A 27,685-nucleotide genomic window follows, 5' to 3' on the forward strand; every position below is an offset into this window, starting at 1 on the left:
CATTACAGAACAAATTAGGATACTTTCTCGTAAAAATTGCTGCGCAAAGATTTTTGCTCATCAATTTGCTAGTTGCTCAAACTTTAAAAGTAATGAATCTCAGATTTACAATTATTTTCTCTCTCCTTCCCCGCCAGGTGTTTGCGCGTGAATCCAAAGGGCCTGGACGAGGAAAGCAAAGACTACCTCTCGCTCTACCTGCTGCTCGTGTCCTGCAACAAATCCGAGGTGCGGGCAAAGTTCAAATTCTCGATCCTGAACGCGAAACGGGAGGAAACGAAAGCGATGGAATCCCAGCGGGCGTACCGGTTCGTGCAGGGCAAGGACTGGGGCTTCAAGAAGTTCATCCGGCGGGACTTTCTGCTGGACGAGGCGAACGGGCTGCTGCCCGAGGACAAACTCACGATATTCTGCGAGGTGGGTGTTGGAATGGCCACTTTTGGAATGTGGGGTTGATTCTAATTAAAATTGTTTCTTCTTACTCCACAGGTCAGTGTAGTCGCGGACAGCGTCAACATCTCCGGTCAGAGTAACATCATACAATTCAAAGTGCCAGAATGTAAACTATCAGAGGACCTGGGGATCCTGTTCGACAACGAAAAGTTCAGCGACGTGACGCTGGCGGTCGGCGGACGGGAGTTCCAAGCACACAAAGCAATCCTAGCTGGTAAGGCCCAATCGAGTCACGGTCATTCCACTAATCTCTTTGAACTCTTCCCCCTTCTTGAAAAACAGCGCGCAGTCCGGTGTTTGCGGCCATGTTCGAGCACGAGATGGAGGAGCGCAAGCAGAACCGCGTCGCCATCACCGACGTCGATCACGAAGTATTAAAAGAGATGCTCCGGTTTATCTACACCGGGAAGGCGCCCAACCTGGACAAGATGGCGGACGACCTGCTGGCGGCGGCGGACAAGTACGCCCTCGAGAAGCTCAAGGTCATGTGCGAAGAAGCGCTCTGTGTTAACCTGTCGGTGGAGACGGCCGCCGAGACGCTGATACTGGCCGACCTGCACAGCGCGGACCAGCTCAAGGCGCAGACGATAGACTTCATCAACACGTAAGTTGCATTTCGGTGTGATTCGCCCTTTACTTGCCTTGCCCGCTTTGATGTGACCCCTCGTAGAAAATGCAAACAATGCATTACCATTCATAATGTTGTTCTTGTAAGTAAAGTAAATCTTTCCCCGTTCCTTAGGGGAACACCCGTGAAGCGGATTCAGTGACAGTTTATTAATCAACTTAATGTAAATGGTTGTCTTCCTAAGGTGTCGTTGATAAGGTCCAGTTTGTGACGATACACTACCTTACTTTTACTAAGCAATCGAATCCAGAAGGGAACAGATCTAGTTAGGATTTGAACCCCGATCTACCGCTTACGAGACGGAAGCGTTACCATTGGGTTCTAGAAACGTCTGAAAAGGTGGAACTTGTTGAAATGGAAACATTTTTTTTTCCTTTTAGAATTTTACGTTTTTGTTTTGTAACTTTGCAGGGTTATTCTTTAGAGTGTAACAATGTTTTACAAAGTTGTACACTAGGGTGACAAGAAAAATTGAAAATTTCGGAAAATCGCAAGAGATACACCCCCTGGATCGATTCTTTAGGCAAAAACAAGTAACTGTGCCAATTTTGAGCCAAATCGGTCAAATCGGCTAAGGGCGACCCCTTAGCCGATTTGACCGATTTTTCATCGTTGCAGTTTATATGGGGAAAATCGCAAAAATGTATGGGGAAAAACATCGCTTCAGGATTTTTGCAGCAGGTGGCGCAGGTTTCGCCCCAAATTGTCCAAGTGTGAGATTCTTGTAGGAAATTTAATTACCTACAACTTTGTACAAAAGTGCAAGACGATCCGAGTTGATCCTGATGAGTTATTAGCAATGCGATGAAAAGAAATCGGCTTATATACTTGAGAGTATACAAGGGGTATATAGGAAGTATATAAGAAAATATTTTTTTGTAGAAAAATCACCAAAAATCAGGATCAACTCGGATCGTTTTGCACCCTCCGACAAAGTTGTAGGGAATTAAATTTCCTACAAGAATCTCACACTTGGACAACTTTGGGCGAGACCTGCGCCACCTAGCAGAAAATTACTGAAACGATGTTTTTCCCCATACATTTTCGTGATATTCCCCATATAAACTTCAACGATGAAAAGCGACCCCTTAGCTTTAACCGATTTGGCTCAAAATTGGCACAGATACTTATTTTGCCTTAGGAATCGAGTCAGAGGGTATCTCTGATGTCGATTTTTTTTTATTGTCACCCTATTGTACACCCTTACCAAAAATCATGATAGCTGGCTCCCGAGCATTTTCAAATCGAGCCAAATATTTCATTAGGGAAACATTGAAAAAATCAAAAGCACAAAAGGGCACGTAGCAATGTTTACTCCAAACAAAAAAAAGGTAAATTGTGTCGTTTTGTTTTCCGCTAGTTTTTTGTAGTTGTGGATTTTGTGTTATAAAGATTTTGTGTCATACAGTGAACTTTTCATACATTCTTAACACTAATTCACTTCAAAACAATGTTTGGTTTACTTTTTTCTAGGGCCCATAAACAAAATTAAAAACAACAATCCGGTGACTGCGCTTTAGTGCCCTTCAGTTCTCTTCGAAATTGCATTTAGAAAGGGCCCATTTTGAACAACAGTTGGAAAGTTAAAATGAAAATTTCCTACAGGTTTTCAAAGAATGTTTACGGCGCTATCTGGCTCCTGGCAAAAGAAACTGGGCTAAAACGTGTTTTTTCCACATTTTGGACCAGTTTATTTGGCCAGGAGCAAAATAGGAACATAATTTCTTTGGTAATGTTTTAGTTATTGTACGATCAGTTCCTAGCTGGACTCCGTCGCTGGAAACGACCGGCGACTCAACGACCGACGAAATAGGCGGCGGGCCAGATGCGGGCATAAAAATGTCAAAATCTTTTCCCCCCTCACTTCGTCTCACCATCCAGCTGCAGCTTTGTTGACAAACAAACGGAGCACGCGGTCGCATGATGGCGGCATCGAGTCAGAATTAGGGGTAATCATGTGATTAAAAATGAAAGTTTTTGCAAAAAAAAAAAATATTTTTCCGACCGAATAAAAAAATTGCGAGCATGTTCAAACAATTATTCCTGATGAGCATGAGCATGAGCATGAGAGATCACCCATGGTTGCCCCTCCGTTGCTGAACAGAACCGTAATATCCTTTCAGCACTACTGATTATATGCTTCGACGATCTAGTGGTGATTCCCTTATCAACAGCATGTATGAATGCGCTGAAAAGATAAAACACCATGATTGCTAAAGCTAGATCAGTTGCGAATAGGTAACAGTCATTGGCCACCAACGGCGCCCGCCATGTCAGTTTGTAGATCTCGATTTTAAGGGACGGGAATGTTAGTTAGCGCAGGTTGCTACTAGGGCAGCTGATTTACTCTGTGCTTACACCCCACAAGCGCCAGGAACCTGAAAATTTGTTAGTAGGATAGGGTGTTTGGTCAGGATTCATCATAGAAGATGATGATGCGACCCAAAATCATAGTGTTTGTTGAAAGGTATTATGTTTTAATCTCAAGGCAAGCAATCGGATGCTGCGGATGAGTCATTTCCCGTTTATCGGCTGTTAACTTTTAATTGAAATGGATTTATCTTAGACAGCCGGCTGTGGAAAGATAGAACCAAAATTATTTGTAATTAAATGATGAAGGATTTAACAGTCTGACTTTTTAATTGAGATGTTTTTAAGAGTTTTACATGATTCATGTTTAGTGGGGTACTGATTAACGAAGCGAACGACGAGTTACGATGTTTATCGAGCTGAAATGGTATGATAAGGTTTTGTTGTTATTGCACACCGACGACGAATGCGAAAAAACCCTGCGACCCGACCGAAAGGCATCGCAAATCAGACTGACTCAATTGTCATCGATGACAACCAGAGCCAGCCGCACCTTTACACACGTACACGCACGCGAAAAAAAAAACGAAAAACACACCGACGACGATCGCGAAAAAAAAAACACGACCCGACGGAAAGGAATCGCAAATCAAACTCTGTTCAAACAATTATTCCTGATGTCAGAAAAGTGACTAAAAATCAAATTTTTAATCCATATTTTTTCTGGGATTGAACTTTTTTACACCATTTGGGAATCCCTAGGTCCCACGACCGTTTCCAATGACCGTGAGAAGATGTTTGAAAATCCAGCTACCAGCTGAATCCACAATAATTTGCTCAATAAAAAAAGAGTTCAAGCGATTCTATCAGTTTTTTAACAGATAGAAAAATTCAAATTACAAAAAATAGAATAAAAAAATGGGTTTCCATAAATAATTGAAATGCTTTTTGGAAAGCTCCAAATTTTAGGGGCTCACAATCAAGCCTGATTGTGAGCAGAAAATGGTTGTTCTGCATATTGAGCCACCCTAATTATTAGACGTTTAAAAGATTCCATAACTTGTTGGCGCATTTGAAACTGCATTTACATACACAGACTGCGAGCAATCGCCTAGGCGACTTAAATTTTGGGTAATAATTGAAACCCTTCCCTCTAGAAATTATAACACACGAATAGTTCGAACAACAATGCAACAAAATCGCCTAGCGTGGCTCATTAGTACAATAATCTTACCAAAAACTATCAAACTTAGAGCGAATCTTACTTGGAGATTTTGTCTCCTTAAAAAAGTTGAGCATCAACACATCCCATCTTCCAAGTCGCCCCCTTCCCTTGTTCTCTGGTGTGTGGTGAAGATGGGAGCGGCCGACTGAGTCTATTCACGCCAGGTTACACGTGACGCCATTTTGGATTTTTCCGGCGCTAAATTTTGACTGCAAAAAAAAAACTAAAATGGCGGCGTGTGTAACCTGGCGTGAGCATCAATATTTTGTATGGAAATTTGAAGAGCACTAAATCTGCCCTTGGAGCACTAAAAAGTACTAATTTTTTTCTCTAAATTTTGACCCCAAAAAATAAAAAATGGCGGCATGTGTAACTTGGCGTGAGTGTCAATATTTTTAAGGGAGTTTGTATGGAAATTTGAAGAGCACTAAATCTGCCGTTGGAGCACTAAATAGCACTAATTTTTCTCTAAATTTTGACCCAAAAAAAAATCCAAAATGGCGACATGAGTTTGAGTTGAGCTTTAAATTTTGACCCCAAAAAAATGCAAAGTGGCGGCATGTATAACCTGGCGTATGTGTCAATATTTTGTATGGGAGTTTGTATGAAAATTTGAAGAGCACTAAATCTGCCCTTGGAGCACTGAATAGCACTCATTTTTCTCAGAATTTTGACCCCAAAAAATACAAAATGGCGGCTGTGTAACCTGGCGTGAGCGTCAATATTTTGTATGGGAGTTTGTATGGAAATTTGAAGAGCACTAAATCTGCCCTTGGAGCACTAAATAGCGCTAATTTTTCTCTAAATTTTGATCAAAAAAAATACCAAAATAGCGGCTTGTGTAACATGGCGTGAATAGACAGGTCGACTGTCGTATTGAGAAACGAATGCAGGTCGAATTGGTTCTACTCTCAATTCCTACACCCTTACCAAAAATCATGATTTTTTGAGTTCCAAATCCCACTTTTCATACGAATTTTTCCATATAACCATTTTTATGGTTGTAGTACCTGAACTCAAAAAATCGTATGAAAAGTGGGATTTGGAACTCAAAAAATCATGATTTTTGGTAAGGGTGTAGGCAACTTGGGCTTGAATACAAAAACATGACGAAATCCAGTATGCAATTGGCTAAAAACAACGGCTCTTACAAAAAGTAAAACATTGTACGGGGAAAGACGCAAAAACTCAAATATCAAGGCCACGTGGTTTACGCACGATCTCCTAGGGACCATCCATAAACCACGTGGATACCTTAAAGGAGAGGGGGGCAGCCATTGTCCACGCTTCATACAAAAAAAAAACATTTATTTTGATTGGAAACTGCACTTGAGAGGGGTTCAGAGATTTCAAAAATTTTCCACGTGGTTTATGGTTGGTACCCTACCAGGAAATGTCATAATCGAAAAAATGTCTACGTAATTTAACCTTAAAATGTTAGTTATGGATCTTAGTTATGCTTTGAAGATAATACAACTTTTATCATATCGCTCTGCCACAACATGTACTATAAAGTGGACAGGCCTACTACGTCGAGATTGCTGCAGCGATGATTCGTTGCAACTGTTGAAAGTCTCTGGTCTCGACTACGTATCGTCTTATGTTTGCATTTTCTATGGGTCACTACTATCCGAGATCCCCCCCCCCCCCTGCCACGCACTTAAAACCCCCACCCGCTAACCGCTTTTGTATAATCTTCTCTTTTTCATTTCTTTTTTCTCCTCTCAGCAGTCATGCGACCGATGTGATGGAAACCGTCGGCTGGAAGAACATGGTGACGACGCACCCGCACCTGATAAACGAAGCATTTCGCGCCCTAGCCACCCAGCAGATACCACCGATCGGTCCGCCCCGCAAGCGGGTCAAGATGAGCTGAAATAAGATGTTGACATCCGTCGTCCAGTCCGTGATGTCAACGTCGCCGTCACCACCAACAACAACAACTACAACTACAACAGCTACTACTACTAATAATAATGCTACTACAATTATCACATCATCATCACCACCACCACAACACTCATCATCAAGCGCGTCATCGAGTTCGACGCTTTCGACGACGACGACGACGACCTCCCTGTACCAGCTGCCAGCGACGTCCGCCGGTTCCGCGGGGTCATCGCCCATCACGACGCAACTGCTGCTGCAGCAACCGACGGGACGGAAGGGCCACCACCACCACCACCACAACCACAATCACCACATTGTGGCCACTTCTTCGTCCGCGTCATCCTCTTCTTCTTCTTCTTCGCTGCTGATCAATCATCTCACCAACAGTCCTGCGGCGGCGGCCAGCTCTCGAACCGCTGACGGACCGCCGCTGAAAAAGGGTGGGACCGGGAAAAACCCGACGGCGTCGTCGACGCCCGCGGCGGTGACCAAAATAGCTGCTGGTTTGGCTAATGCAGTTGCCGCGGCGGTCGCGGACGCCGTCACGGTCGCCACCATCGGCCGCAATCTGAACCTTAATCTGAACAACTACTCGCAGTTGCGCCAGCAGCTGGAAATGCAGAACGGGAACGGGACGGGCAGCAGCGCTGCCAGTTCGGCGGAAGTTGGCGGCGGCGGTCAGTTGAAGCAGTTTCTCACTAGCGGCGGTCGTGGAAGCGTCGGTAACAATCATCATTCCCAGCAGTATCAGCAGCAGCAGCAGCAGCAGCAGCAAAGTCAGGGTCAGCGTCGGAATGCTGCGGCGGCGATCGACAGTAGTAACGGCAACGGCATCTGTCTGCAGTAGAGGGACGGAGGGAGGGAGCGGGGGATGTCGTCGCGTCTGAGGAAGCGAAACAAATGAGCAGTTGTTTGCTTAGAAAATCTAGTTTCAAGATAGTCTCTCGTTAGTAGGATTCTCTTAGTAGTAGTGCATAATGTATATCGATAATATTCGTATGAGAGTAACAAACACACACACACACACACGCAGACACCGACACACACACAGAAATAATGGAATGAGCATCGCAAGTGGAAATTATCACCTTCGGCAGTCACATGCAGTTTTTTTTTTCGTTTAAACACACACAATTTTTCAATATTGATAGTTGGTTCAAAAATCATTTCCCTCACTCGGTCAGAAAAGAGTGGCTTAAGCCGCCTCACTTAGATAGGACAGGTTGAAAAAAAGAGACACACACAGTGACGACCAACACAGACAACTAGCGACAGCGCAAAAGGTTTTCTTCGCCGAGTTTTCTTCTCAAATCAAAACATTTTCCTCCCACCCTGGAAGAGGGGGTGCGCGCTCGCAAAACATCAGAGCCGGCTCCGCCATTCCAGGCCCCGGGAGGGAAGTGAAATCATTTTAATTCAAATAAATTAAATTAATTTATACAATGTGATATTTTTGTCTATATATGTTAGCTAATATAATGTAATAATAAAGGCGAGAAAGCAGCAAACAAAGCAAACAAAAAGGAGATACGCGAGAAGGAAATCACACATACACACACACTGAAAATGCGAAACTACGTTGGCAAAACAAACCATTTGAGTTTCTTTGGGCAGCCCGACCGGGCTGCGGACGGACAAAACTATCGAAATTTTACGAAGCAAATCTATCACTAAAGTGCGCGCACGCGATTTGAGAAAAAGCTCACGCGCGATAATTTTTAATTTTTATTAACCTGTTTTTCTATTCCGTTTCTAACAAATACAGCCAAGTTTTTTTTTTTTTTTGTAAAAAGTTTAGTTTTTAAAGTCGAAATTGTTTCCCCAAGTTGAGTAATTCTCTAGAATTTTGCAAACTTTTTGAGATTTTTAAGATGTCAAAAGAAGTCAATTTGCGTTATTATTTTTTCCATACAGGTCTCCATACAATTTTGCCGACTGGTCATCCAAAATAGGCATTTCTTTTTTTGAAAAACTGTATCTTGAGCATTAATTTTCTGGTCGACTTCTTGTTTTCGGCAAACGAAATTGAATAGATTTTTTTTCAGAAAATAAAAAGAAACATGCAACTTTAGCGCCCGAGTTTAGAATGGTGCAAAATTCTGTAGCAAAGAAGTTAATTTAAAAAAATAGTTTTCTGTTTTGAAGAAAAATCATTAGAGACTTGAATATTTATTTTTAAAGGGCCAAATCAAATTTGCAATCTAAAATGCTTTCACATTTTTTATAATGTGTAACCGCCCAAATTCTTAGAGCAAAATTTGAGCATGAGCATGAGCATGAGCATGGTTGACTGCCAATGAGCTGCTACTCCGTTATTGACAGATCAGCTGAAGTTAAACAATGAATCAAAAATGATCAGTGGGAGCCAACCATCCGTTCACTGTTTAACCCCTGAAGACCCCGACTTTATTAGTCAATACCGGCGCCCTCCCAAGAAGCCTGCAGTTCAACAAAAGGGAGGAATGTTAGTCCGATAGTTGAAGTTGCAGACTCATCAAGCACATAGTTTTTCGCTATATACTTGTTGATACCGCTTGAGACCGTTGAATCCACAGCATCTCCTTCAAGCATCACGTGATTATTTTTTTTTTGGGTCAGTAGGATAAGGTATTAGCTTTTCGATGCCTCCCGAGCTACGATGCTATGGGGAGGACTTTCATAACAAACCCGTCGGCGAGCCTTCCGAGCAACGATGCTATGGGAAGGTCTTTCTAATTAGCACACCAAAACACTCGCGCACAGGTATTTAAATACTGAATAAATGTAATTTTTCATCACGATTACCCAGACGACATTGATGATAAAGGAAGGACTTTTCTACAGTCATTTACAGTAATACTTAAACTTATTTTAATGCAACAATTCACACGACGTCGTGCTTCCCGATCAACGATGATGTAGGAAGGACTTGAGCAAGCCAATCAGGATGAAACACGAAATAAAATTCTTTTCTTTTCACACACAATGCCACATAATTGACCGCACGTCACCACCCAACTAATTGAACTGATTTTCTTCTGCTTGTGGGCAAGCCAACCAGGATGAAACACGAAATAAAATTCTTTTCTTTTCACACACAATGCCACATAATTGACCGCGCGTCATCACCCAACTCCCCAAATTCTTAGAGCAAAATTTTAAGAAAAACCTTTCGGCTCGGTATAAATATTTTTTTAACAAAAAATTCAAAGTGCAGTTTCTCTGAGGACCTCAAAATTCCTTTCTAATTGAGCATTTGCAGTCATGTTAAACAATTGTTGCTCGCTCGTGTAATAAATCGAAGTGTTTGGTACGGTATGTCCACGCATCCCTCCTCCCCTACAGATTCTGTGAAATGAGATTCGCTCACAGAATCCGCTCTACGCTAAACACAACGCAGTGGGCTGGTTTTTTTGTTTTGTTATTTTAACATTTAACATAACTTCAATAGTTAAAATATGTTAAAAACTTCAATATCAAATTTACCAAAAAGTTCAGTTTTTTCACCTTCCTAAATTTTAACACAAAACTAATTGAAAACAATAAAAAAATGAATACAAAAAACACTTTTATTGATAAAATTTCAAACAAAAAATCAATCAGAAACCCATTTTGTAAGAGCAGCCCGCAAAATTGTTTAACACTTGAATGAAAAAACTAATGATGCAAAATTGCTTCATTTGATAGAAAGATTTAATGGACTAAGTCTCAACCAAATAAAAGAAAAAAAAAACAAAGTCGATTTGCGAAAACGTAGAGAATTACTCACTTTTAAATTATCAAGAGAGAGAGAGAGGGAGCGAAAAAAAAATAACACCAACACTTGCCTCGTTTATTTTCTGTTCTCGTTGACGGTTTTTGAACCCCCTGAAAAACTATTTCCCCCCAAAATTCACTCTTGACTCTTGATCCCAAATAGGTGTTCGATTCGCGAAGAAACAAAACGGTCGTGAGAAGTAAGATTAGGTTAGGGAAAAAGAAAATCACACACACGCAAAAAAAAGAAAATGAAAAAAAAGAAATCAACAAAGTAAGTTATCGTTAGGTTATAATTATTTGTTTTAGCCAGCCCTACCTGTTTTATAAAAGGAAAATGAAGGTGAAGAAGAAGACGGGAAAATCAACGAACAAAACATAACAAAAAAAAAAGAGGAAGAAGCTTGATGAGTGACCGAGACAATGGTGAGAAGTATGGAAAAACGTATAAGGTAAACAAAAGTAAAACATTGAGACAAACAACACAACAAAACAAATGTAAGAATTGATATAAAAACGGCTAAAACTGATAAAAAAACTACAAAAATAAATTTAGTAGCTTCATATGTGATTATAACTCTATGAATAACTATTTCAAAAACCGTAACAATAAAAACAGAACGTTGAAAATCTAAACTCGCGAACTCTTTCTCTTTTTTCGCTCTTTGGTTGACTTTCCTTTGATTTCACCCCTTCCCTCTCATTGGTTTCTCATTTCGTTCCTTCTTTTGTGTCTCTTGTCATCGTAAGTATCTCTACACAAGACTATGCCAAAACAAAAAAAAAATACAGAAAACTTAATCTTCAAGCGCTACGATACAATCCCACCAACGCGTACTCGATTTCCACCTGTTTTTAGTCTCTCCCCATTTATCGGCTGTGTCCTGCATTTATTTGTTTTCACCTTATTTTTTTGAGAAAGAGAATTTGGCAAACAGTCCGCTCCCCCTTCACCGCACAAAAAAAAAACCCGGAACCGTAGATGCATTACCAAAATGACCCCCGAAACACAAACACATAGAAAGAGACAAGCAGAACCCCTCGACAATGAAATAAGAGAGCAAACACAAAACAATAAATTGTAAGGAAAGTAAACACAAAAAAAAAACAGACACATTGATTGAAGAAAGCGCAAGAGTAACAAAAAAAAAAACAAATACTGTGTAAAATATATTTTTGTGTATAATTGAATCTGTAGGTTGGTAAGAAGACGATAAGATTAGAGAAAGTCATCGTTGGTAGTTTTGTGAATTGTGTGAAGGTACACCCGCGGAGGTTTTCCTATTTGGAAGGAAACAATCGAGTGGGCAAACATTACAAACAAAAAAAAAGCGCTGAATCTGTGATGGATGTTTCAGAAGAGAAGAGAGGATTGAAAAAAAATAAGCTAGAAACGAGAGGACATTTTAAACGGGACATTCAAACACACAAACACATCAAAATTCGCAAGCAAGCAGCAGCATTAGTGGGGCGAAAAAAAAAAATCGAGCAGAGAATGATGGTGGGTGGCAAAAGTGGTGCACCAGACAATTGAGACCGAGAAACAAGTAGTAATGAAATGATAACGAAGAAACTAAGTTTTTAACGTTTAAGGAGATCAAAACATCAAGTACATTGAAATGGAAAATGCGAGGAAATAAAATTAATTTGAAAATTATGCTTAGCTTGAAATTATCCGAAATTATCCATCGCCTTCCAGGGTTTCCCATTTTCGTAAATAAATATGGTAATATATGGTGCACAAACATGCAAATTAGTTCAATTTTAGCCCATATTTGATGTTTTGATACATGGTGTGGGTCTAATGATAGATATAAAGAATAAAAGAGGGCAGTTGCTCACTTTTCATTGAAAAAATATATGTTTTGTTAACAAATATGGCTTAAAACAACATAAAAACCTTACCCAGTCTTTCAAACACATTTTTTTCCAAAAAAATAACAAATATAACGAGTCAAAAATCTCTGGAAACATATAAATGAACAAAAAAGATAATTTTGATGTATTTTTCTATGTCAACAATTGAATTAGACAAAAATAATTTAAATAATATTGAAAATCTTCTAACGTAGAATACTGCCGTTCTACGCATAATTGTCCCATGTTCAAAAAAGGGCAACTGAGAAAAACGCGATTGAAATTTTTCGATCGTTTTCTGTGTTTCTACGCATAATTGTCCCGTGGGTCCCTGTTCGCCCTATATGTCCCTTATCACCCCGGTTAACATTTTATCGCCCTTATTTATAATCCTCTTGCAGATAAATAGGTAAACAAGATAAAATGCTTCGTAAAACTCATGATTTCGTGATAGAAAATACTTCGTGGGACAATTGGGTACTAAAGCCCTATGTAAATTTTTATGTACAACGGTAAAAAACACAATTAAAAACCATTTCTGATCACTTTTTTTCATTTTAATTCGAATTTTTTTTTTTGACTAGACAACATTTTTTCGATGGATCAACTATGGTCCCCTTGGAACGAGCTGTCAAGTAGGAGCTTTTCTGTCAAGAAGGACCGCGAGGTTAATTTTTCAAAATTGATTTAAAAATCCATTTTAAACTCTATGTGGTCGTACAAAGGGTCATTGTACTCACAAAAATAAGCTTTATCGCTGTAAACAATAATATCAGAAGTCCAAGCTTCATTTTAGGACCCAATTATGTGTAGAAGTTCAACGATGGGACAAACAGACTTGGTGTTGTTTTCAATGATTTTCTGAACAAAGTACTAGATTTTATGTGTTTTTCTGAAAGTATACGTAAAACTAAACTTAAAAATGATAAAAAGTCAGAATCGTCAAAAAATGACATGGGACAATTATGCGTAGAACGGCAGAATACTAGTGTAAACTTTCAAAATAATCTTTGATTCATTGGTTTTCTACGCAGATAGGACCTTTTGAAAATTTAAGATAGTTTACTAACATTTTCCCAAAATATGTTAGAATTTAATGAAGTTTGCCTTAATTGGGTACTAAAGCCCTATGTCAATTTTTGTGTACAATGGTGAAAAACACGATCAAAAACCGTTTCTGATTACTTTTTTTCATTTTTTTTAATGGATCAACTATGGCCCCCTTGGAACGAGCTGGCAAGTAGGAACTTTTCTGTCAAGAACCGCGAGGTTAATTTTTCAAAATTGAATTAACAATCTATTTTAAACTCTTTGTGGTCCTACATATTAGAGTAAACAACGACTGTCCTATCCCTCGGCCGTTGTCGCCACTTTGACAGTTGTGTGCTTCCTTCCTTGCTTGCGAGCAACAACGCCTTCTGCGTTTTGCCACTTCCGTTTCTCACTCTAATGGCCTATCTACAATCACTTAGCTTAGAATAATTAAGTGAATTAAACTTAGAAAATGTACACAACTTACGGCCGTCATCCACAATCAACTTAGAAAATTTGCTGGGCTGATATACGTTGCTATGCAGTTGTTTGTTTACCTTTGATATGGAAACGTCAACTTACCGTAGATTTGGAAATTTTCAAAACCATAGAGCTTTATGACGTTTCGCGTACACACACTAGCGCACCATTTGATTTTGCTGGCCGGACAAAATTTAACCTCAATCTTTTTCGTGTACGTACACGCAATACATGCGCACGTAGATAACTCTATAGATCAGATTCATTTCCATTGATTCAAACTCCTAAGCTAAGTGAAATTTTCTAAGTTAAGGGCCCACATCAGCCGGGGAAGTTGTTCTCTTCTTCTTCAAAAAATGTTGCATGCGACATCACGATGAAATGTAGTGCAACGTTTTGAGGTGGTTGGATTGTTCTGTAGAGTGATTTGAAGATGGTTGATTGAAATACCTTTTAACCATTATTGGTTTAGTACACTTTTTTTGTAATAATTCGTGATTTTACCATATTTTTTTGAATATTCGGAAATAATGCAACACAAGTGCAACAAGCAATTCAGTTGCGCAGCGCAAAAATGGCAACAGCGCACCATTCTTGGCTGCTGCTGCTGCACACGGCCAGCACAAAGCGAAGACAAAGGAACGTTATAGGGTAGACTTCACATTTTAGCTCTCTATTATGAAAATACATTTTAGAAAGTTGATATTTTTCATCAACATTTTTACTAACATATTGAAAATACATGCGCAATAATGTATCGTTTGCTAATAAAATTTTGAGATGTCTCACAAAGACCAAAGCCCATCATCATCCCTTTTGGTGAGCAAGTTTTCCTTCTCAAACTAAAGATAAAAAAATGAATAGAAAAAATGCTAAATATATTTACCATTGTTAGAGCACACTTCAATATAATAAAAATTATATATTCTAGTTTACTATTTTATGTCTGTGATCGATCGAGTACTTGACCCTATTCCAGCAGCAGAGGCTCGCCAGGAGTATTGTTTTGAATTTGATCGATTGTGATTGGCTGAAATTTCAAGCACGTGGTTCTCGTGTGTAAACAAACTAACATACTCTCGCGCATGGATATCTCTACACGCATCCTGTCTTAGTGGTTGAATTGTTTCTAATTTTGTTTCAATAGAATGCATGATTTTTAGGTTTTTCGGCATGCTTCGTGACTGTCTGCCTGTGTGGATCAATCGGACCGCGCACTGGACTCACAATCCAGAGGTCGCCGGTTCGAATCCCGGGGCGGACGCGAAAAATTCTAAGTGTAAATATAGGTATTCGGTGCCCTCTCCCCGTGCCCATACCTTCACACTTAGGAGACCCGGGAGGCGGAGTCTTGTCGCAAAAAGAACGATACACGCCTGTGGATCCGTTGACGAAACCGCAAGGTTTAAGAGGGCCACATTATAAGGTGTTACGTCGATTCCGTTTTTCCGTTCGTGACTGTCCACGTGACTGGTAACGGAGTTGTTTACGTAAGAGTCTTTCATGTGATTACTCACGTGACGACTCAGCCACGTCTCTAGCTACTCACGTGACTGACTTTGGACGTTAGATGAAGTGTCGTGGAAGTTAGTAGATTGCTCTAATATTGTGTTGTAGATAATCGAAGAGTTATCAAATGCTTCGAACCTTCGAATCATGGAAAATGACGTTTCAGTGATATTTTTAATATTCAGTTCTGCAACCCTAAATAAGACAAATTTTAGTAATTTGAAGCGATACCAAATAAACATACTTTACCTACCATACAAAAATACAAAAATACAAAAATACAAAAATACAAAATACAAAATACAAAAATACAAAAATACAAAATATTAAACATAAAAATACAAAATACATAATACATAATACAAAAATACAAAAATACAAAATACAAAAATACAAAATATTAAAAATATGTAAAAGCAAAATACAAAATACAAAAATACAGTGTCAAAGTGGGTCACAAAATACTGTGTGTCAGAAAAACAGGGTAAAAATACAAAAGTACAAAATACAAATACAAAAATAGGTGTACAAAAATATTGTGTGAAAAGGTAAAAGTGAAGCAAAAATAAGGGTAACATAAAAATACAAAAATACAAAATACAAAATACAAAATACAAAAATACAAAAATACAAAAATGCAAAAATATGGGGTACAAAATATAAAAATACAAAAATACAAAAATACGTGGTCATAAAAATCAGGGGTCACAAAATACAAAATACAAAAATTAAAAATACAAAATACAAAAATACAAAATACAAAATACAAAAATACAAAAATAAAATAAAAATACAAAATAGTGAAATACAAAATACAAAATACAAAATACAAAATACAAAAAAATACAAAGACAAGATACAAAAATACAAAATACAAAAATACAAATATACAAATATACAAAAATATAAATACAAAATATGTAAAATAAATATATGTGTGTCACAAAATGTTGTGTGGTCAGAAATACAAAATACAAAATAGCAAAATGTCAGAGCAAATATGTGTAAAGTACAGGTGTCATAAAATACAAAAATACAAAAATACAAAAATACAAAAATACAAAAATACAAAAATACAAAAATACAAAAATACAAAAATACAAAAATACAAAATAAAATACAAAAATACAAAAATACAAAAATACAAAAATACAAATACAAAAATACAAAAATTATTTGTATTATTTGTATTATTTGTATTATTTGTATTATTTGTATTATTTGTATTATTTGTAATATTTGTATTATTTGTATTTTTTGTATTATTTGTATTATTTGTATGATTTGTATTATTTATATTATTTGTATTATTTGTATTATTTATATTATTTGTATTATTTGTATTATTTATAATATGTATTATTTGTATTATTTGTATTATTTGTATTATTTGTATTATTTGTATTATTTGAATTATTTGTATTATTTGTATCATGTATTATCTGGTATTATTTGTATTATTTGTATTATTTGTATTATTTGTATTATTTGTATTATTTGTATTACTTGTATTATTTGTATTTGTTGAATTATTTGTATTATTTGTATTATTTGAATTATTTGAATTATTTGTATTATTTGTATTATTTGTACTATTTCTACTATTTATATTATTTTTATTATTTGTATTTTTTGTTTTATTTGGATTATTTGTATTATTTGTATTTTTTGTATTATTTGTATTATTTGTATTATTTGTTTTGTTTGTATTGTTTGTATTATTTGTTTTATTTGTATTATTTGTATTTTTTGTTGTATTTGTATTATTTGTTTTGTTTGTATTGTTTCTATTATTTGTTTTATTTGTTTTATTTGTATTATTTGTATTGTTTGTATTATTTGTATTATTTGTATTATTTGTATTATTTGTATTATTCGTATTATTTGTATAATTTGTTTTATTTGTATTATTTGATTTATTTGTTTTATTTGTATTATTTGTATTGTTTGTACTATTTGTATTATTTGTATTATTTGTATTATTTGTATTATTTGTATTATTTGTATTATTTGTATTATTTGTATTATTTGTATTATTTGTATTGTTTGTATTATTTGTATTATTTGTATTATTTGTATTATTTACTATTTGTACATTTGTATTATCTTGTATTATTTATACTATCTGTATTATCTGTATTATCTATACCATCTATAACATGTATTATCTATATATCTTGTACTATTTGAATTATTTGTATTAACCTTATAATTTGTATTATTTGTATTATTTGTATTATTTGTATTATTTGTATTATTTGTATTATTTGTATTATTTGTATTATTTGTATTATTTGTATTATTTGTATTATTTGTATCATTTGTATTAATTGTATTATTTGTTTCATTTGTATTATTTGTATAATGTAATTGCTGGTTTATAATTTTGTAATTTTGTAATTTTGTAATTTTGTAATTTTGTAATTTTGTAATTTTGTAATTTTGTAATTTTGTAATTTTGGAATTTTGTAATTTTGTAATTTTGTAATTTTGTAATTTTGTAATTTTGTAATTTTGTAATTTTGTAATTTTGTAATTTTGTAATTTTGTAATTTGTAATTTTGTAATTTTGTAATTTTGTAATTTTGTACCTTGTAATTTTGTAATTTTGTAATTTTGTAATTTTGTAATTTTGTAATTTTGTAATTTTGTAATTTTGTAATTTTGTAATTTGTAATTTTGTAATTTTGTAATTTTGTAATTTTGTAATTTTGTAATTTTGTAATTTTGTAATTTTGTAATTTTGTAATTTTGTAATTTTGTAATTTTGTAATTTTGTAATTTTGTAATTTTGTAATTTTGTAATTTTGTAATTTTGTAATTTTGTAATTTGTAATTTTGTAATTTTGTAATTTTGTAATTTTGTAATTTTGTAATTTTGTAATTTGTAATTTTAAATTTTGTATTTTGTAATTTGTAATTTTGTAATTTTGTAATTTTGTAATTTTGTAATTTTGTAATTTTGTAATTTTGTAATTTTGTAATTTTGTAATTTTGTAATTTTTGTAATTTTGTAATTTTGTATTTTGTAATTTTGTAATTTTGTAATTTTGTAATTTTGTAATTTTGTAATTTTGTAATTTTGTAATTTTGTAATTTTGTATTTTGTAATTTGTAATTTTGTAATTTTGTAATTTTGTAATTTGTAATTTTGTAATTTGTAATTTTGTAATTTTGTAATTTTGTAATTTTGTAATTTTGTAATTTTGTAATTTTGTAATTTTGTAATTTTGTAATTTTGTAATTTTGTAATTTTGTAATTTTGTAATTTTGTAATTTTGTTATTTTGTAATTTTGTAATTTTGTTATTTTGTAATTTTGTAATTTTGAATTTTGTAATTTTGTAATTTTGTAATTTTGTAATTTTGTAATTTTGTAATTTTGTAATTTTGTAATTTTGTAATTTTGTAATTTTGTAATTTTGTAATTTTGTAATTTTGTAATTTTGTAATTTTGTAATTTTGTAATTTTGTAATTTTGTAATTTTGTAATTTTGTAATTTTGTAATTTTGTAATTTTGTAATTTTGTAATTTTGTAAAAATTATCTAAGTTGATCATTCTCTTTGCCAGTCGATAACGACGTGAATGCCAAAATAAATCCAAAACCATGCTTTTGATTGCAATGATTGCATCAAAACAAAGCCTACACACACGCACACACAATCACACACCGAGGCCAGCCGGGCCGGCAAGTTAGCAGAGAAGAAATAGGGTCAATAGACCACCAAAATTATCAAAATTTTTAATAGAATAAACACTGTTCATTTTTGAAATCACCAGTGTTATTTGAAGTTTCAAATTACATTATTAAATTTTATTAGAGTGTAAAATATTATTACATAATTTACTGTTGGCATTATTTCAGTGAAAAAATATGTTGAAAGATATTTGTCGTCCAATATTTATTTTCCTAAAAGCGTACAAAAATATGAAGTCGGCCCTATTCGGCTCCTTTGTTCTCGATGTGTGCCGCGTGCTGGCCGAGTGCTGAGCAGCAGGCTAGCATGGCGCGCTGTTGCCACTTCTGTTGTATGCAGCAAAATTGCCTATCGCGTGCCTGTTGCATGATTTGGGCTGGATAAAAATATTTTTTTGTAGAATATTTACTATAAAAAAACGAAAACTCATATCAAAACAAATTTATATTCAATGAATAGATAATTGTCTTGAGAAGCGCGTACCAACTTCCTTTTTTGGACTGACAATGTAGTTTTTGCCCTGTTGGGGTTACACGATCAAACAACAAAATGTAGAGTGCAAAAACAGCATGCAACATTCAACTCTCGGACCCAACATTGAAACAATGGTATTGTAAAAATAGTTTTGCTTAGTTGCAAATTGTTCAGAAATTAAAACTCTAGGGGCTAAATCAAAAATCATATCGATATGTTTTATAGTTTTCGAGATATACCAGTTTTAGAAAAAAAAAAACTCGAGGACGGGTTTCCGGCTGATGTGCCTCGTTAAAGGGCCCACATCAGCCGGGGAAGTTGTTCTCTTCTTCTTCAAAAAATGTTGCATGCGACATCACGATGAAATGTAGTGCAACGTTTTGAGGTGGTTGGATTGTTCTGTAGAGTGATTTGAAGATGGTTGATTGAAATACCTTTTAACCATTATTGGTTTAGTACACTTTTTTTGTAATAATTCGTGATTTTACCATATTTTTTTGAATATTCGGAAATAATGCAACACAAGTGCAACAAGCAATTCAGTTGCGCAGCGCAAAAATGGCAACAGCGCACCATTCTTGGCTGCTGCTGCTGCACACGGCCAGCACAAAGCGAAGACAAAGGAACGTTATAGGGTAGACTTCACATTTTAGCTCTCTATTATGAAAATACATTTTAAAGTTGATATTTTTCATCAACATTTTTACTAACATATTGAAAATACATGCGCAATAATGTATCGTTTGCTAATAAAATTTTGAGATGTCTCACAAAGACCAAAGCCCATCATCATCCCTTTTGGTGAGCAAGTTTTCCTTCTCAAACTAAAGATAAAAAAATGAATAGAAAAAATGCTAAATATATTTACCATTGTTAGAGCACACTTCAATATAATAAAAATTATATATTCTAGTTTACTATTTTATGTCTGTGATCGATCGAGTACTTGACCCTATTCCAGCAGCAGAGGCTCGCCAGGAGTATTGTTTTGAATTTGATCGATTGTGATTGGCTGAAATTTCAAGCACGTGGTTCTCGTGTGTAAACAAACTAACATACTCTCGCGCATGGATATCTCTACACGCATCCTGTCTTAGTGGTTGAATTGTTTCTAATTTTGTTTCAATAGAATGCATGATTTTAGGTTTTTCGGCATGCTTCGTGACTGTCTGCCTGTGTGGATCAATCGGACCGCGCACTGGACTCACAATCCAGAGGTCGCCGGTTCGAATCCCGGGCGGACGCGAAAAAAGTGTAAATATAGGTATTCGGTGCCCTCCCGTGCCCATACCTTCACACTTAGGAGACCCGGGAGGCGGAGTCTTGTCGCAAAAAGAACGATACACGCCTGTGGATCCGTTGACGAAACCGCAAGGTTTAAGAGGGCCACATTATAAGGTGTTACGTCGATTCCGTTTTTCCGTTCGTGACTGTCCACGTGACTGGTAACGGAGTTGTTTACGTAAGAGTCTTTCATGTGATTACTCACGTGACGACTCAGCCACGTCTCTAGCTACTCACGTGACTGACTTTGGACGTTAGATGAAGTGTCGTGGAAGTTAGTAGATTGCTCTAATATTGTGTTGTAGATAATCGAAGAGTTATCAAATGCTTCGAACCATCGAATCATGGAAAATGACGTTTCAGTGATATTTTTAATATTCAGTTCTGCAACCCTAAATAAGACAAATTTTAGTAATTTGAAGCGATACCAAATAAACATATTACCTACCATACAAAAATAAAATACAAAATACAAAATACAAAATAAAATAAAAATGTAAAAATACAAAAATACAAAAATACAAAATACAAAACATAATAAATACAAAAATAAAAATACAAAAATACAAAATACAAAAATACAAAATACAAAAATACAAATACAAAAATACAAATACAAAAAATACAAAAATACAAAAAACAAATAAATAAAATACAAAATACAAAAACAAAAATACAAAAATACAAAAATACAAAAATACAAAATACAAAAATACAAAAATACAAAAATACAACACAAACATACAATGTACAAAATACAAAATACAAAATACAGGTCACAAATACAAAAATACAAAACAATGCAAAGGAAAATACAAAATACAAAAATACAAAATACAAAATACAAAGGTACAAATGTACAAAAATATTAAAATACAAAATACAAAAATAAAAATACAAAAATACAAAAATACAAAATACAAAAATACAAAAATACAAAAATACAAAAATACAAAATACAAAAATACAAAATACAAAATACAAAAATACAAAAATACAAAAATACAAAAATACAAAATACAAAATAAAAATACAAAATACAAAATACAAAATACAAAATACAAAAATACAAAAATGAAGTGTCAAAAATACAAAATACAAAAATACAAAATACAAAAATACAAAAATACAAAATACAAAAATATCAAAATACAAAAATACAAAATACAAAATACAAAGACATGTGTACAAAATATAAAATACAAATATACAAAAATATAAAATATAAATACAAAATATGTGTATAAAAATACAAAAATACAAATACAGTGTAAACAAAAAAGTCACAAAATACAAAAGTACAAAAATAAAATACAAAATACAGGTCAAAAATACAAAAATAAAAATACAAAATATGTGGTACAAAAATACAAAATACAAAATACAAAATAAAATAGAAAAATACAAAAATACAAAAATACAAAAATACAAAAATACAAAAATACAAAAATACAAATACAAAAATACAAAAATTATTTGTATTATTTGTATTATTTGTATTATTTGTATTATTTGTAATATTTGTATTATTTGTATTTTTTGTATTATTTGTATTATTTGTATGATTTGTATTATTTATATTATTTGTATTATTTGTATTATTTATATTATTTGTATTATTTGTATTATTTGTATTATTTGTATTATTTGTATTATTTGTATTATTTGTATTATTTGTATTATTTGAATTATTTGTATTATTTGTATCATTTGTATTATTTGTATTATTTGTATTATTTGTATTATTTGTATTATTTGTATTATTTGTATTATTTGTATTATTTGTATTATTTGTATTATTTGTATTATTTGTATTACTTGTATTATTTGTATTTGTTGAATTATTTGTATTATTTGTATTATTTGAATTATTTGAATTATTTGTATTATTTGTATTATTTGTACTATTCCCTATTATTTATATTATTTTTATTATTTGTATTTTTGTTTTATTTGGATTATTTGTATTATTTGTATTTTTGTATCATTTGTATTATCTGGTATTATCTATTCTGTCTGGTATATTCTATAGTATTTATGTCTTTATTTGTATTATTTGTACTTTTGTTGTATCTGTATTATCTGTTCTGTCTATGTTTCTATTATCTGTCTTATTTGTTTTATTCTATACTATCTGTACTGTCTTTGTATTATTTGTATTATCTTGTATTATTTGTATTATTTGTATTATTCGTATTATTTGTATAATTGTATTTATGTATTATCTTGATTTATTTGTTTCATTTGTATTATTTGTACTGTCTGTACCATCTGTATTATTTGTATTATTTGTATTATTTGTATTATTTGTATTATTTGTATTATTTGTATTATTTGTATTATTTGTATTATTTGTATTCTTTGTATTATTTGTATTATTTGTATTATTTGTATTATTTGTATTATTTGTATTACTTGTATTACTTGTATTACTTGTATTACTTGTATTATTTGTATTATTTGTATTATTTGTATTATTTGTATTATTTGTATTATTTGTATTATTTGTATTATTTGTATTATCTTGTATTATCTTACTATCTGAACTATCTGTATTATTTGTATTATCTTGTAATATTTGTATTATCTGTATTATCTGTAACATTTGTATTATCTGTATTATTCTATATTATTTGTATTATTTGTATTATTTGTATTATTTGTATTATTTGTATTATTTGTATTATTTGTATTATCTTATTATCTGTATTATCTGTATATTCTGTATTATTTGTATTATTTGTATTATTTGTATTATTTGTATTATTTGTATTATCTATTATATGTATTATTTGTATTATTTGTATTATTTGTATTATTTGTATTATTTGTATCATTTGTATTATTGTATTATTTGTTTCATTTGTATTATTTGTATAATGTAATTGCTGGTTTATAATTTTGTAATTTTGTAATTTTGTAATTTTGTAATTTTGTAATTTTGTAATTTTGTAATTTGTAATTTTGTAATTTTGTAATTTTGTAATTTTGTAATTTTGTAATTTTGTAATTTTGTAATTTTAATTTTGTAATTTTGTAATTTTGTAATTTTGTAATTTTGTAATTTGTAATTTTGCAATTTTGTAATTTTGTAATTTTGTAATTTTGTAATTTTGTAATTTTGTAATTTTGTAATTTTGTAATTTTGTAATTTTGTAATTTTGTAATTTTGTAATTTTGTAATTTTGTAATTTTGTAATTTTGTAATTTTGTAATTTTGTAATTTTGTAATTTTGTAATTTGTAATTTTGTAATTTTGTAATTTTGTAATTTTGTAATTTTGTAATTTTGTAATTTTGTAATTTTGTAATTTTGTAATTTGTAATTTTGTAATTTTGTAATTTTGTAATTTTGTAATTTTGTAATTTTGTAATTTTGTAATTTTGTAATTTTGTAATTTGTAATTTTGTAATTTTGTAATTTTGTAATTTTGTAATTTTGTAATTTTGTAATTTTGTAATTTTGTAATTTTGTAATTTTGTAATTTTGTAATTTTGTAATTTTGTAATTTTGTAATTTTGTAATTTTGTAATTTTGTAATTTTGTAATTTTGTAATTTTGTAATTTTGTAATTTTGTAATTTTGTAACTTTGTAATTTTGTAATTTTGTAATTTTGTAATTTTGTAATTTTGTACTTTGTAATTTTGTAATTTTGTAATTTTGTAATTTTGTAATTTTGTATTTTGTAATTTTGTAATTTGTACTTTGTAATTTTGTAATTTTGTAATTTTGTAATTTTGTATTGTAATTTTGTAATTTTGTAATTTTGTAATTTTGTAATTTTGTAATTTTGTAATTTTGTAATTTTGTAATTTGTTATTTTGTAATTTTGTAATTTTGAATTTTGTAATTTTGTAATTTTGTAATTTTGTAATTTTGTAATTTTGTAATTTTGTAATTTTGTAATTGCTTGTAATTTTGTAATTTTGTAATATTGTAATTTTGTAATTTTGTAATTTTGTAATTTTGTATTTTGTAATTTTGTAATTTTGTAATTTTGTAATTTTGTAATTTTGTTATTTTGTAATTTTGTAATTTTGTAATTTTGTAATTTTGTAATTTTGTAAATTTGTAATTTTGTAATTTTGTAATTTTGTAATTTTGTAAAAATTATCTAAGTTGATCATTCTCTTTGCCAGTCGATAACGACGTGAATGCCAAAATAAATCCAAAACCATGCTTTTGATTGCAATGATTGCATCAAACAAAGCCTACACACGCACACACAATCACACACTGAGGCCAGCCGGCAAGTTAGCAGAGAAGAAATAGGGTCAATAGACCACCAAAATTATCAAAATTTTTAATAGAATAAACACTGTTCATTTTTGAAATCACCAGTGTTATTTGAAGTTTCAAATTACATTATTAAATTTTATTAGAGTGTAAAATATTATTACATAATTTACTGTTGGCATTATTTCAGTGAAAAAAATATGTTGAAAGATATTTGTCGTCCAATATTTATTTTCCTAAAAGCGTACAAAAATATGAAGTCGGCCCTATTCGGCTCCTTTGTTCTCGATGTGTGCCGCGTGCTGGCCGAGTGCTGAGCAGCAGGCTAGCATGGCGCGCTGTTGCCACTTCTGTTGTATGCAGCAAAATTGCCTATCGCGTGCCTGTTGCATGATTTGGGCTGGATAAAAATATTTTTTTGTAGAATATTTACTATAAAAAAAACGAAAACTCATATCAAAACAAATTTATATTCAATGAATAGATAATTGTCTTGAGAAGCGCGTACCAACTTCCTTTTTTGGACTGACAATGTGGTTTTTGCCCTGTTGGGGTTACACGATCAAACAACAAAATGTAGAGTGCAAAAACAGCATGCAACATTCAACTCTCGGACCCAACATTGAAACAATGGTATTGTAAAAATAGTTTTGCTTAGTTGCAAATTGTTCAGAAATTAAAACTCTAGGGGCTAAATCAAAAATCATATCGATATGTTTTATAGTTTTCGAGATATACCAGTTTTAGAAAAAAAAAACTCGAGGACGGGTTTCCGGCTGATGTGCCTCGTTAAGTGATTGTAGATCGCTTCGCTTCGCTAGGAGACGGTGATTTTAGCGGATTGCAGACTGGATTTTCGCCATGTGATGTGATGATTGTCTAAGCCCAAGTTGCCTAGGAATCGAGAATTGGGAATAGAACCAATTCCACCTGAACCAGATTTTCACCACCATGGCAGCCGTCCATTGCCGGCCGCTCCCATCTCCACCGCGCACCAGGGACAAGGAAAGGGAATTGGAAGACGGGAAGTGTTGATGCTCCACTTTTTTAAGAGTATTAAGGGAAAATCTCCACGGTATCCTCAAGTAAGTTTCGCTTGGAGTTGGACGGTTTTTGGGAAGGTGAATGGTCTGAGGAGCCACCCTAGGCGAGTGGTAACGACCTTTGGCATTGTTGTTCGAATTCTGCATGTGTTCTCATTTCTAATGGGGATGCTTTCAATTCTTCTCATCTCTTATTGGATGAATTCTATCAGTCGCCCAGGCTATTTATAGCGAGGTATTTTTAGATTCAATTTCAACTGCGCTTGCAATCTTGCATGGAATCTTGTTTGAGTTCTGATGTTCAACTTGCATTCAATTTGATTCATTGTCCGATTCTTGGATTCAACTATACCAGTCTAATTCCTCCTCAAGCTACCAATGCTCCACGGTTAAGTGGAAAGCATTTTGCTTACCAATCCTAAGGACAGGGGATCGAACCCCGCCGTGAGCTTGAAGTTTTTTCATTAATTCCAAATTCAATTAGTTCAGAACTTTCTCGTTGGGAGCAGATGGGTATCGAACCCAGAACCATTCGCTTATAAAGCGAACCTAAGTTAAGTGATTGTAGATAGGCCATAAACTGTAAACCTCGCGCTGAATCGAAATACAATAATTAGTTTGTAAAACTCATTTCTTGCGTTTAATTCCTTTTAAACTGTGCAACCCGAATAGTACAAAGATGGCTTATGACTCATATTTTTTTTAAATGTTCTGAGTGTTTAGTCTTCAATGGTTCAAAACACTTCAAAGTGAAGTTTTCATAAAATTTGAAAAGTTTAAAAAGTTAGTTAACTATAATTAAGAAAATGTTGATGATTAGAATTATTTTAATCCTCTCAAAGTGTCATGATTTTCTCAATGAACATGATTTCGAATCGGAAAACGGAGGAGGAGGTAAAATATGTTTTTTAAAAATAATAAAAACTAATTCAAAAAATCTTAAAATTTAAGGCATTTTCAGTAGAACAAAGGAGAATGGGCAAATTTGAATGGGAGCAGGACCAAGGATGTACACGAACGAGACCATTTTTTTCGAAAGAATCCTGTGTACAAAAATCGTATTTTTGTTATTCCTAACATCATTCATAAAATGTATATTTTTTATGGATTTTGATCATCTTGACTTCCTTCTACGCGTATCAGCAAAAACTATGAGTTCTAATATGTCTTAGCATGATTGAGACATGATTTCTCTTGATTCTATCCATTTGAACCCTTTTTGCAAGATGCTTACCATAGAAACAAGTAAAAAATTCAAGATTTTGAAAGCGGATCCTACCCAGATTGCTTCAGTGAGTATGGAAGGCTACAGCACAGACAAACAGACGTGACTCTCCATACAAATTATTATTGAAATTCATCGTCCTTCATCAAACCACCAAATCACGGCGACGCCAGCGCTGCCTAGTGAGCTGATGCCGAAGCGCAGCCCAAACATACCAATACAAACCCTTCACTGTCATGTGTCATGTCAATGTATGCGTGAGACAATCAAGCCATAACGATTGTAAACATAATCAGCTGATCGAAATAATTTTGTTGTTGCTGATCGTCCAGTCAGTACCCGATGAAAAACATAAAAATCAACACCGATGGCCGAAGATGACGGTGGGTCGGTTCCACGGTTGGTTCTGTTTCCAATGGCAGAACTTCATATGCCAAATCATGCGGCAGCATTAGCAACGACGCACCACAACCGCAACGACAGAGACTAAAAAACTGTTCTCCCGTTGCTTCCAAGTTCTGTCGAAGATTCGTCCTCCACCGAAATCTCGATACCCCTGGTCACGAAAACACCAGTAGTGGAAAAATCCAATTCAAATCTACCA

General features: G+C 33.2%; 2 protein-coding genes across 8 annotated transcripts in view; both read left to right on the forward strand.

Annotated features, from left to right (window-relative positions):
- The window catches only part of LOC6037368 (protein roadkill), a 181,800-nt gene extending 175,161 nt beyond the window's left edge, over positions 1 to 6,639 (forward strand). For 6 of the 7 annotated variants that reach the window (XM_038248995.1, XM_038248996.1, XM_038248992.1 and 3 more), the window contains 4 exons: positions 138 to 417; positions 490 to 667; positions 736 to 1,057; positions 6,345 to 6,639. In XM_038248995.1, coding sequence (XP_038104923.1) covers positions 138 to 417; positions 490 to 667; positions 736 to 1,057; positions 6,345 to 6,492 — 928 coding nt within the window. In that variant the 3' untranslated portion in view covers positions 6,493 to 6,639. The remainder of the gene's footprint in view (positions 1 to 137; positions 418 to 489; positions 668 to 735; positions 1,058 to 6,344) is intronic. The other variant, XM_038248990.1, reaches the window with a different exon arrangement.
- Positions 6,526 to 7,353, forward strand: LOC119769544 (cell wall integrity and stress response component 2-like). The gene has a single exon (XM_038262420.1). It carries the CDS (start codon positions 6,526 to 6,528, stop codon positions 7,351 to 7,353), a length of 828 nt encoding a protein of 275 aa, XP_038118348.1.
- The last annotated feature ends 20,332 nt before the right edge of the window (positions 7,354 to 27,685 follow it).

The sequence above is a fragment of the Culex quinquefasciatus genome, chromosome 1, assembly GCF_015732765.1.
Source record: "Culex quinquefasciatus strain JHB chromosome 1, VPISU_Cqui_1.0_pri_paternal, whole genome shotgun sequence".
Lineage (NCBI taxonomy): Eukaryota > Metazoa > Arthropoda > Insecta > Diptera > Culicidae > Culex > Culex quinquefasciatus.